Source organism: Crocodylus siamensis, chromosome 1 (assembly GCF_052110815.1).
Source record: "Crocodylus siamensis isolate JL-2025a chromosome 1, ASM5211081v1, whole genome shotgun sequence".
NCBI classification, from domain to species: domain Eukaryota; kingdom Metazoa; phylum Chordata; order Crocodylia; family Crocodylidae; genus Crocodylus; species Crocodylus siamensis.
Window position 1 is genome coordinate 139,009,093 of NC_143395.1, and position 13,585 is coordinate 139,022,677.

The 13,585-nt window shown below is 37.5% G+C and overlaps 1 protein-coding gene across 9 annotated transcripts in view; it reads right to left on the minus strand.

Moving 5' to 3' along the window:
- Positions 1 to 13,585, minus strand: part of SIPA1L2 (signal induced proliferation associated 1 like 2) — a 258,723-nt gene that overhangs the window by 100,702 nt on the left and 144,436 nt on the right. For 8 of the 9 annotated variants that reach the window (XM_090044154.1, XM_090044128.1, XM_090044110.1 and 5 more), the window contains 2 exons: positions 12,059 to 12,233; positions 5,823 to 5,926 (listed from right to left, as the gene is read on the minus strand). In XM_090044154.1, the coding sequence (XP_089900280.1) occupies positions 5,823 to 5,926; positions 12,059 to 12,233 (279 nt within the window). Of the gene's footprint in view, positions 1 to 3,226; positions 3,305 to 5,822; positions 5,927 to 12,058; positions 12,234 to 13,585 lie in introns of all 9 variants that reach the window. The other variant, XM_090044164.1, reaches the window with a different exon arrangement.

Sequence of the window (13,585 nt, forward strand, 5' to 3'; positions counted from 1 at the left end):
TATGCACTGCACTGCAGTACAGTGTAGACATACTTTACCCAAGTTATAGCCATAGGAAACTGGGTAGGAAAGAGGCTGGGGCGGACGATGACAAAAACTGGGCTAAACTGATCAATTTACCCTGACTGCAGATACCTACACCCTTATCAGCAAGTGCAAAAGCAGCAGGGAAGGGTGTGGAGCAAAGTGCTGCTGAGGGGGACATAAGGTTTAGCATAACTATGTGATGCACAATCCTCTGTGCTTTCCCAGGAGGGATCCAACCTATTCACAGGCCAGATCCAACCCACGGACCATAGCTTGCTGACCTTTGTTCTAAATCAGCCACACCCAAATCTTTTTGCCTCATGGACTGGATGACTGGTGCCAAGTCTGTCTGCAGACTGAATGCAATTCATCAGCTTGATCTGGTGCACTGCAGGGGGGCCAGCCTGGCCTAGCCCATGTTAGGGCCCAATGCAGTTGCGTGCGGCTTGGAAGTTTGGGAGCACTGTAGTGGCAGTGTTAATTGCCAAATGCTACCAAATTTCCAGAACCGTGGGAAGCCCACAGACCAGATGACATGGCTCCACAGGCTGGATCCAGCCCGTGGGCTAGGGGTTGAGCACTGCTGCTCTAAATTGCTTGTCTTGCTTAGTTATGTCAAAAATAATACTTCAGACATCTAAAAAAACAGGCAGAGTTATACTATTGTTTACATACCAATAACAAACAATAGTGTAACTCCATTTTCCAAAAATAGGCCAAATATTAATAGCAGAGATGCATTTATAGGTTTCATTGTGCCCATCAATACAGTGGTTACTCAGAAGCCAAGGGCAAGGTCCGAATAATGATGTTTCAAAGCACTCAATTAACAAAAATGTATAACCTTTAAATGCATTCAAAATATCAGTACAGCTATAAAGGAAAAGACTGACCAGTGATAATACCCAGAAAAAGATTTGCCAAATATTATTTCCAGTCTAATAAGTAATGTAATGTTTCCAATTTATCAGAGAGTAAAGCCATGATAAATGACTGCTTAAGCAACTTACATTCACTGCATATAAATTGTGTTAGAAATTCATAATCAAGAATTTATTATTATTATTATTATATTAGATAGGTCAGGAAAAATTTAATTTGTTTAACTGCTGAACGCTGCATCTATATGCGAATACTCAAGCCCGGATTCATATTTAGAGGTTATCGCTGCCTTACAGGTCCAAAGTTACACAGTAGCTGAATTAGTGTCAGACCTCCCAATTAACAGATACTGTAAGGAGACCAACATTTTAGTGTGTATATTACTGTTACTGTGCAGCTGGTTCTAGCCAATTATTCCTTTTTGTTAGGGCAGCACTTGGGCCTATTTCTATCCCTCTCCATGAGGGCATTTAAACTGCAACTTAAAGAAGCACCATACTTGTAAGATTAGATTTAGTATGTTGCCAAGGTAACCATCATCTTGTAAGCATATTCTTGTTCTTTGTAAACATGATAAAATGTTTTCGGAGGTGCTAGTTAAACTGAAAATAATTGTAGGGCTTTCAGCAAAAAATGGGAGTCACTTACTGAGAGAAAAGTCTAAGGAGTTTTTGAACCAAAAGCTCTATATTGGGAACGGTAGTCCTTTACAAGGAAGCTGGTTGACATTCTTAAACCTCTAGACATCTCAAAAGACATTAAATATGAATTTAAAAGTCAAATCAACATTCTTAAAACCTTACCAAGCTTGTTGAGATCTGAGTAACTTCTTCGGCATTTTGAAACAAAGTCAAATGTAACGCTACCATTATAAAATGTCTACCATGCATACACAGTCAGTGAAGTGCAACACAATGTGAGTGAAGGCAAGAGTGATGTCTGTGTACAAGGGGTCAGAATGCAAAGAACCGGAAAGGGGCGGGGGAGAAATAAGTTGTGGGTAAACTGGAACATGGGGGAAGAGTGCTCAGAACAGAAGGTGTAGTTATTGAATGGAGAAAAAAAAATTGAAAATTTTATCTGGAAAGCATAAATAATGAGAGTAGACTGAAAATGAAAGAGGAATTGATAGAAACTATGCTAAGTTGAGAAGTTTACCCATTCACCTTTGCCCCTTCCACCTACTCTCTCTTCCCAGCTTTCTTCCCCTAGCCACTTTCAAGTTCAGTTTCCTCTTCCATTTCCATGTCTGTTCTGTTTATTCATTTGCCTTTCTAACATATTATGAAGATACTCATACCAAATACTAGAGTACACTAGGCATGTCTCAAGAGTGCATTTCAAGTCACAAAAGAGGAGACACCAGACAATCTGACATCACTCTAGTATCAAATCTAGGTTGGTATGGTACAATGTAAAAATGAACCAGTAAAATGTAGTCAGCAGTCCATAAGAAATCAGTTGTATACAAGAACTTGAGAAAACAAAAGGGAATCTAGTCAGGAGAGTATGTTAGAAAAGCAGTTTGTTAAATTAAAAAAGATATTAGTTACTGTACTGAACAGGAGATCATAAACACAACAGTTAACTCTAACTTTCAGAAGTAAAAATGTATCTGAAGGAAAAATATGGGCCATCTTAAAATGTAGTGCTCTTATAGGCTATGTAAAGCCATACCAACCTATCCCTGTCTGTGCAATTTCGACTGCCGGTTGAATGTAGGAAACAACAAGGGATTCTTGTTCTGATCATTGGCTTAAAAATATTGTTCTTCATTCAATTCAGTGATGAAATGTGGAGACAGTACAGATAAGGAAACCTTCAAACTTATTTTAGTACGCATCTAAAATAAGTGGCTGAAAAATTCCAATTTGGATTATGTTTCAACACAATGAAAACAAATGCTAAATGATTTTTCAAATCAGACCTGGTTAAACTGAGTTGAATATGTATCTGTATGTGTCTGATTTCACCAGCGACTAATCTTATGTTCAAATGAAATCACACATTAATCTAGGTTTTAGGTTTTGTTTATTAAGATTGAAATGTAGTGTGTGAAATTATTTGAATTAATCAGGTCTGACAATATATAAGGAAGCAGACTGCAAATATGAGGAGAGGTAACTTGCAAGGGTATGATCTGGAAAGGGACTTTTGTAAGGGTAAAGTTTAAAGGGAAAGCCTTGAACTACAAGTTGAAGAGAAGGCCAATAAAAGAAGGAACTGGCCACACCAGGGCTGGTAATCCTCTCTGTCCTATGGAAGGAGCAGCTGAATTGAAGGCCCCAGCCTATGTTGCAGCCAAAGTGAAAATTACCTTGCTCTTTGGATCTCCTGCTGGCTCTAAAACTAGAGGGATGTCCTGATCAGTGACCAAGCAGGGCGTAGTTAAGTCCTGGAAGAAGCAACAGACAATTCTGGTGTGGCCTACTTCTGGCTCACAGGTATTTGAAATCTAACAAAAGCTCGATGCCTGCTCATTGGAGGTATTTTTCCAAAACGTTGAAGAATGCCTCAACACCTCAACCAGTGAACACAAGAGGCTGAACTCAGAATGGTGAGGGCACAATCACTTCAGCATCAGTATATGCCCCATAGGTTGGTGCAACATGTAAATGGTTTGGACTCCTCTGTTGCTGTTAGTACCTAAAAACAGAGGTTGCTATGCTTCCTGTTCTCTCCCTACTTGTGTATGTAGATATATTGAGCCAAGTCCTGCTGAGAAAGAAGTTCTTATGTGCCACAGGGCTTGTAAGCCTCTCTGTGCTGAAGATGAAATAAATTGCAACAGTGGTCTTGAGACTCCTAGATGTCTCAAGGGAAACACTCTTCATTCTAATCAGGTTTCTTCCTAACTTATGAGATACTACTGTAGATACACTGAAATTCAATACATATTTTGGTATTTACACAGAGAAAGAGCACAAGATAAACATTTTTAATGATCTTTTTTACACATTAAGGCTGGCTAAATTCTGGGTATTTGGGTGCATCTGGCACACCTTATAGAGAAGGTGCCCATGCTGTGCAAGTACTGCTGGATTCCAGCATTTAGAAAAAATAATGTGGTGGGTCTTCAGGAACGCATATTGCTTCAACTTAGAAAACGGCCACATTATTCTGATCCCAAGATAACCGTGGATCACAATGTGATACTGCTGCTAAGTACCAAGACTGTAAGAGGTACAAAGACTGATGGGTGTTTGCTAAAACATTGTGAAAGGGAGTGTTTGTTGCTGGGGAAAAATCATGGAATTAAAACTAGAAGGTCTTGGAATTATATCAAGATTGGGCATCTACCTAAAAAGGAAGACACATAAAAGGGAGTGTCAGGGAAAGGATGAAAGGGAGATGAAGGAAGAAGTAATAGGAAAATGGTAGGGGTAAGCTGAGCAATGCAGCAGTGCTGGTGACAAGCAGCAAACAATAATGAAAATTAGTGGATCAAGGTTAAAGGATTTTCTATGCTCACATATGAGGGCAACTAAAGAAAGACACAATGACAATAAAATGACACACTTCAAGTAAGGTTCTGTCTCCTGTCAGTGCCTGTGGTGACCTCTGAAAATATCTATTTTTGAAACCAAGCTCATCCAGTATATTATATCTTGCTGCAATGCAACATCTATTCACAAATTCCTTTAGCTTATTCTCAAAGATCAACCTTCAGAAACATTCTGCATCTGCATTTTACAAATTATATCAGGTAACAAAGTACAGTGACATCTTTGAAACTGTTTTTCATAGAAATTCATCACCTCGCTCTCCAATTTCTTCTTCTTTAAATTTATAAAGGATCTATGGAAAATGTACTGTATGTTTTTAAATCATGAAAAACTGGTTATTTTCACAAGTAAGGCCAGGTTAAACAAAGCAAATTTTAATGACAGAGAATGAAGTATGATGAATCTCTAGGCAAAATGATTACTACACAGCGCTTACTAAATAAAAGACTCTAACATCACAATAAGAAATGTATGAAGGTTCAGAAAAGTGAAGGTGTCACCAAACAGTGAGGGTGGGCTGGTATTTGGCTACTAGGTATTGGCACAACTAAAAATTATGCAATTGCTGAGCATGTCATCCAAAAGCACTGTAGATGTCCTACTCCTGCAGAAGCAGATGCAGAATACTAGAGCAAAAAGTTGTAGGTTCAACAACAACCTGATCTATGAATAGTTCTTCTGTTAGTTATTCTTAAGTGTTTGATGTGCTGTACCAAATGTGCTATTCTTTTTCAACTCAATCGCAAAAGAATATTCATGCTTAATGATTTTTTGAGTCAGTACAGGCAAAGACAGTACAGGCAAAGACAGAAATAACCTTACTCAGGGTTCCACACACTTTGGATGCCGTGTTGTTTTTAGCCATCCTTAATGCTTTAAGATAATTCTGAACTGTCATGTAAACACTGAGCATTTTTCAGACAAAATAAGTTTGTTGCACAAATTTCTGTCTCTACCATCAAATGCCATAAGACATAAAGGTGAGGCATTTATTATTAAAACAGCAGATTCATAAAAGGTTTGAAGACGGCAATAAAAAATTAAAATTATTCAGAATAATTTCAAAACCTTATTATATACTTTAACCATAAGTGATCTAAGTCAAGTTTAAAGTTTTAGACAACTTTTATTCTCCATAGCTATCAATAAAGGATAACGGTTGTTTAATACAATCATACGATGGAAAAAGTGGGAGAAGTTCCCGAATTAAAGACTAATTAAAAAATTCTATAAGCATTCTAATGTGTCAGTAATATCTGTAAAGCCAATTCTTAATATTCATAATTTACAGACACTATCAATACTGTTTTACAAAAGACTCAAAAAAATGCAAAATGAAAAATGTATTCAGCCCTTAAATCTTACACAATATATTACTACGAAAAAGTGAGAGTTAAGAAAACATACCTGTTGCCTATTATTAGGCATGTATGGGAGCATAGTTGATACATGAAACATTAATTCATAATCTTTATAGGTAGTATAGAGGGAATGAGTTCCTGTTGAATCCGCTGAAAACAGATTTCATTGCAAGAAGATGGTCAGTGAAACAGAACATTTATACTGTTTTTAGGACACCATCCTTTGTATTGTGCAACTAAAAATTCAGATTTTATTTATTAAACGTAGGCTAAAATTTAGTTAGCAATACAATAATGTATGAACACCAAAAGATCTATCCCTTAATCTCATATTTTTATTTATAAAATAAATAAAATAGGCTCCTGGTCCCTGAAAGAAACTGTCCATATTGAGGTCCTTGCAAGATTGGGTCCTGAAGTTACTTCATTTTGAGGAGGTGCTGCAGGTTCTTAGCACCTTGTAAAAATGAAATAAAATAAAAATCACTTTTTTTCTTTTTTTTTTTTGCTACCTAACTATAAAAAGTTAGCTGGCTAGCTTCAGGCTTGAACAAAGGCTTATTTTTTTTAAGCTTTGCCAAATATTTTGTTTTTCAAAACACACAAACAAATCAAAATAGTTAATAATCACAAAAATACTTCACAATTTTCTGATTATGGTATAGAATCTCTCCAATCTACTAATCGTTACAGCATACATTAATCCATACTAAATATCAACAAGTGTTTCCCCACCTCTCATTTAACAGGTGGTACAACAGAGGCTGTTTAAAAAAACCCATAAAAAGACATTACACTACATTTTTAATATGTTACAAAAACTAACATCAAAACTAATCAGACTATAAAATATCAAACTGCACTGTGGTATGTATAATAGCAGCTTTATAATTGTGTTAATTTTAAATGTGCAAGATTTAGTTATAGACATCAAAAATAGAATAATTGCTGCAAGTAAGTGAGGCTCTTCTGTGATAGCAAATTAACCAGTATTATTTGTCTACTGTGGCACTGCCTTGTAGTGAGTCTTGGGAATATGATTAACAAAAAAATTTTTGGTACCTTCATGGAAGTCTAGATGATAGGACTAAGACAGACCCATTAGGGCAGTTTGCATGAACCAGGAGTTTCCTCTACTCTTGTCTGACAGATGAAATGGAATAGCTGGAACCACAGTAAATCTTGGTGGCTCCACACTGGGAGGCATGCTTCTGCAGGCTGTGCTCTCGCTGGGGCTAACCCCCAGCTGCTCCGCTCCCAGAGGAGAAATAGCATCCCGGCTCCTGGCCATGCCTCTACTTGCCAGGCCCACTAGTGGCAAGTCCCAGTTGTGAAGGTTAGAGACAGCATTAAGCTTTAACCTGTGGCTGCACTGAAACTGCTCTAATTTTAATACTGCCTAACATTCCACCGTTTGGCATGGTTTAAAGGTAATTTGCAACAGCATCCTAAAAACATACTAGATTTCAAACAATTGTTCTGTTATAAAAAATGTCCCTACTGGTTTGAATTCATGTCTCTTCAGGATAGTAACCTAAACCTAGGTATGTTTAAATTTAAGCACTTGTCTGTTACCACTAGCTTCAGAGGTATGTATGTACTTAAAACTGAAATGGACTACTAGCATTTTCAGGATTCAGACTACAATTCCCAATGACATTTCTTATATGAATAGCTTGAATACAAAACATAACGTGTGTACGTGTGTCCTCTATTTCAGAATCTTCCTTGAAAAATGTAATCTGGTTAAAACCTTGGGATATTATTTATGTCCTCAGAAGTAAAATGGAGGAAATAAGTGTGAAGAAGGAATAATTCACCATGTGTGCAGTTTAAACATATGTATAAACTAGATTACTGTTGGTAATTCTATTTACAAAGTGCTTTGCAAGCAGTTGAACAGACATTGTACAATGAAACAAAAATTTAAAAAGTCATTCTCCTTTTAATAACTGTTACTGAAAAGCCAGTTTCTTACCTTTAACTGGTGTTCTCTTAAGGTAGCATCCTATGTAGTTTAATGCTTTTGATTTAGTACCTTGACCTTGGAAGTGAACCAGTAAATCTACATTGTAAAATTTAGATCCCCTTAGATGAGCAAAATTGAAATCCTCTGATTTAGCAGTTATTCCAACAAGCAGCTGGTAGCACCGATTGTTATTAAGATGTTTGCTTTTATGAATAATTTTTTTGCTTATACATTTTCTAAAACATTTTCCTTTCAACTGACATGTGGGTGCTTCATTTCTACCTGGAAATGAATTTTGTTTCAGAAAACTTGAGCAAAAACCCTTCCGCCATTTTTTGGAGTTACAGAGTGTGAGGACAAACCCACTAACTCCCCAAACTTAGAAAAGTGCCTTCAACCAATCATTGGCAGCAGCAAGTGAGACCACAGTAAGCCACATATTCTTGCTACAGAAATTTCTTCACCTTTATACCCTTCTTAGGAAATACAAAGAAATAAAAACCAATTTCTTCCCAACCCCATTCCATTATAACAAAATTTAGATGACATAGTTATAAACATTGAGAAGTCAAGAAATGAAAAGGCTAAATTCTGATGACATTAATTCATCTCTGCTACACATTTACTAAATTTAATGGCATCAAGATGACCCCCAATAATTAGACTAAATTTGTTACTTGTCCACATACAGAATTTAATTTTTGGAGGGTTGTCAAATTTGTTGTCTCTCTACACCATTACAAAGGGGAATGCAGCAGCAGGGGGGCAGATGGTGGGAGGGCACAGTGAGGAAACCAGTAGGGGGTAGGAAGTGGTAGGCCAGGCAATGAGTCTGACCCCTGTCCTTTGCCCTTCCACCCATTCCTGTACCCACTAGCACTTGCCCTACCCACTTCCCTGGTGCCTGCCCCACTGCATGGTCCCCCCTGCCACTTACTCTCCAGATCTGGCATGACAACAACCCCATTCTAGCTTGGTTGCTTCTTTCCCTGCCCACTATCTGTAGTGGTAGTGGCAGCAGCAGCTGTGGCCTGGGCTCTGGAGCCTGGTTAGAGTCAGTGCCACCACAACAAATGTTACCAGGCTGGCCTGGGGCAGCTGGGGCGGAGAAAAGCTAGTGCCATGCCAGGGCTGGAAGGAAGGGGGGGGGGGGCAGAGGGGACAATGGCACTGGGGAGGTGGGCACCAGCTGTGGTTCCAGCCCTAATCCTGGGTCAGGGTTAAGGCCAGAGCTGCAGGAACCACTTGCCCCCCTGCCACCTTGTATTCAAATCCAAGAGGAGGCGCTTTTCCCCCCTCCCCCAACGTTAAATGGGGAGAAAACCTCATCTTGGATTCCAGTAAATATGGTATTCAGTCATGTTTTAATGGCTGACTGGGTTTAATACATGGCATGTATGCATTATTTTTAAAAAATATTATAAAACAGGCACATTATGACACAACTAGCAATACAATCTAATTCTTTCAATTTCTTCATTTTGAACTTTGCAATTGGGTGACTTTACCTCAGCATTATGAGTTGTTTTGCATTTAGCACATACAGCAGATAAATATGGAATAACCCCAGACACATCCAGTCACTGATGGCAGTATACAGACTAACTGAAAAATAAATGCATCAAGTGCAAAGCCTATTGATTCATAAACATTAGGAATTGACAGAAATAAATTTTTAAAACTCTGTTTAAGTAATTCAGTGTGAAATGCTTTACGGTGGAGAGCATTAAAAAAACAAAACAAACAAAATAAACACATTATGGCATTAATATCTCTATACAGAAGGACTGAAAAAATAGCTAATAAAGAAAAAATACGAGTAGCCCGTCAGGTGAGGCAAGACTAGTTCTTTCTCCAATTGTAGAACATGGCAATCCTATAATTTTCACTCTGCTTTCTCACACACACAAAAAGAACATTGTTATGCAAATAAATAAAGTGTCAATTGAGCCAGTGCTGTATACGCTCATCAAAAGACTACTTGTTGTCACCCAGTTTTACTCCACTCCCTTTGTAGCAGCAACTTAAGGTGTTACAGCAACCTTTTGTGCCATCACACTCACAACATAATTCATAGAATACCAAAAGTATACTGCTCAGCTATATGGGGTAAAAACAAATCAGCAATGCATGTTTATAGCCAATCATGACAAGTGTGTGCTAAGCACGCTGCAGGCATTGAATTTGTTCACATCAGATCAGAATATATTTTCATATGTGGAACCTGCCAAACGATTTTCAGTCACTCTTTAATTGCATCAAAGGACTGTGCCAGAAGGTCACTGATGATGCATCTTTTTTGTTAACGCATGGCTGGAGCCCAGAAGTCTCGAGTCAAACCTAGTGTACTGATAAACAGTATGTATCAATAATATTTCTAGACATCAGTTTTTCCCTTTGAATTAGCAATGTAAAACACTTAAATGGAATATACTAACTACATAGTCAGGATCTGTACTACAAGGTACAGCTTTTTTTTAAAATTATTATTATTTAACATATAGCAGACATTTAAGTGGGTTCAGTATAGGAACTGCAGGATTCCTACCATACAACCTTTAAAATTCAGGATAGACTCAGCCTGTCTATAGAATTTAGTTTGAGCTTTTACACCCTCACTTTCTGTTCCCATGATAAGAATAGGATAAGGACAAAGGGGACTTTGATCTGCCCAAGACTTTGGAACTTCCCCTTCTTCCCACAGATGCAAGGTCCACTACAGAAATCCCAGATCTGAGATTCTAATTCTGGGAGCTGGCCCTTTGGCTTCTGTCTGCACTGGACACAAATCACAGGCTACAAAAACTAAACGTTTCTATGGATTACTAATATCATCTTCCAAGACAATTTGGCCTCAAGAAGAAAAAATTTTGCAACTCCAAAAAGGCAGCTAGTCACAGGCTCAAACATCCTAAAACTCACTGTTCATGTTGTACAGTTGGAAATGTAGCAAAAATAAGTAAAGAATTCATGGTTTGTAGATCACAACAAAATGAATAAGCCTGTGCAGTAGAGATAACTAGATTGCATTCCACCAGATTATAGTGACCTGATGTCAAAACTTTTAAAACAATATTCAACTAAAAAAGACAAATTTTGTTGCCAATACATCAACCTGGCTAACTCAAAATGAAACATTCATGGTTATAAGCTCAGAGCTTGTCAGTAGCAACTCACCAACTATGTGAGCTTACAAGTGAATAGCCATGTCAGTTGTAAGCCAAATAAGTTATATTATCCATACTTCAGATGCTTCAAAAGCAATATGAGAATCTAAATTAAAAAACCCAAAACCCTAATATACAGGATAAATCTCTTGTCTTTTTGCATTGTTGGACTATATTGCTTAGGATTTAAGGGCCAGAAATAAATCCTCAGATCCAGGGACGCGGGATATCCATGGAAGTAGGGTATCCTTTTGAGTACTTCACAAACAACATGTTGTTTGTTTTGTTAGCAACATCTTGGTTGCTTGCAGATGTTAAAACAACCAAACCAAACCAAAAGACCCCCAGTGCTTTACCAGAAGCAGCAGTGCATTACTTCAACCCAGCTCTGTAGCATCTGTATACACTGAGTGCTTCAGCAGTGCTTTTTGGTGCTTTTAGCTAAAGCCAAGTCAATCAGCTATTAGATAAAAGCACCAAAAAAGCCAGACTAAAGTGCCCTATCTATACAGATGTTGGACGACCTGGGACCAACTACAGCAACCACCTCTTCTGGGTGTGTGCTGGGCTTGGTATGGGAATGTACCAAGTTTAAAGTACCAGTTTGGGGGTTTTTTGTTTGGGGGGGGGAGCTTTTTTGTTTTTAATGTCTGCAAGCAGCTCATGTTCTTTGCTTACATATAAACACTGACTTACTGACCAAGTGTGTCCACAATGTTCCAGATAATATCAGAACAGCGGTTTGTTCATCACTTAAAAAAAAACAGTATAACCTTTTACTTAATATTTTCAGACTAAGAACTAAGATGATAAAATGTGTATTGGTAAAAATAAAGTTGTTTCCTTTAAAGAGGCAAATATAAAAAGGGTGCAAACTTAGTAAAACATGATACTACAAGGCAGGAAGAGAATGAAGCACTCAGGAGCTTCTTTTAAGATGCTCTCTTTGACACATACAGTATGACATCTTTCAGGCTCTTGAGGAATGTATTTCAACTTCCTCATCTATGAGAATCTAAGGTATAATATTAGCTTACTAGTCAACTTCCAGGGTCACCTACATGAGAACAAGAACTCGTATTTACCGAAGACGCTTACCTTTGGATAATTACAGATTCTCCCATACTTGAAAAAAACAAAACTTACTTTTATTGTCTAGCTGAGCTCTGTATTTACTAAACCCTTTTAGCCGTACTCTCTGGCCCAGAAGATCAAGGAACTCTTCAAAAGCAGGCCCTGCAGTTTCATTATTATACATCTCTTCCTCTGTGCTCTGGCCTGCTTTGCAATAAAGGATCCCAATCTTGTGCTGAAAACTCAGCTGAGGCAAAAAAACCCACAAAATTAGTATTGGAAATAGATGGCAAACAGTAAAACAAATAGTAAACGTTAAACACATTTATTATAATAGCAGATGAAAACTATTACATGTATCAAAAAATAAGGGAAAGTTGAAATGCCAAAGATAAAGAAAAGAATAATGTAATTATAAGTGGACAGTCAATATTCAAACATGGATAAAAGAAATCAATTAATAACAACTTTAGACTTGGCCAATCAGGTATCAATACAAAAAGAATCTCTAATCTCTAATTAGTCTTTTGTTATAGGCTGGGAAGATACTAAAGAGTCAATTTTTATGTTTCTAACATTTAAGACTTTACAAGTGGGTCGTGTGTGCTTGTGTCAAGTACTTTCCCTCCACCCTTCTCATTATATGAGAATAACCATTCAGAAGACAGGTTTCAAATGAGGAGCTATAAATATGTTTTCATCAGATTTTTTTTTTTTTTTTAAACATCCATCGATAAATATTATTCATCCATAAAACCTTTTCCAAAGTAGTTTCTCAGTTTTCTCTGAATGATAACCTGTAAAGATGTTTTATATGTGTACTGTGCAGTGAACTAGAAATCAGAGAGCAATTCAATAATTTTGCTAAACAGATAGCAATAGATTTGTTAAAATATCACCACCAAGATGTTATGAGAAGAGATGGTAATTATTCTCGCCAGAACAGTATCGACTTATTTTCTGTGCCTTAAAAACTTAAGATGACAATATACAGGAACCCTTCCCTCACGTGAGCAGATTAGTCCTATTAGCCTTTCTACCAGCTATTAGAGCTTCACAAACTGACAGAGAACATTTGTCACACCAGATTCCCTTAAGACATTTATCCATAAACCACTGCTCATATCTACACACCAGCTGTAAAGTATTCTTTTAATCAAAATTCGGGGGGGGGGTGCGCGCGCATAAGAATAATTATACGTCTGTTCCAATTAAAAAAAGACAAAGGTGACAAAAAAAATCTACTTCACATTACACACATATTATACACGAACTGCTGTGTTAAACATACTGTAGATCATGCTAACTCACAGGTGTGATATTGTACTGATGTTTTATCAAGGCAATATTTGAGGAAAAGGTTGAACGGTGAAAAAGGGCAAATCATGAAAATGTGTCATGAAGAGTTAAGTGTCAGGAGCATGGCTTTAAGCCTCAAATAATCTTTACCTTCTCATTTAGGTAATACCTGCTCCTGAACCATGGAAGTGGACAGTTGAATGAATGGCAGTTTCAAAAAGTATTTTTTTTTAATTAAAAAGAAAAAAAGGGGGACCCCCCGCCCCCATCACCCCTGGAGGAATAAAAGCTCTCACTGAA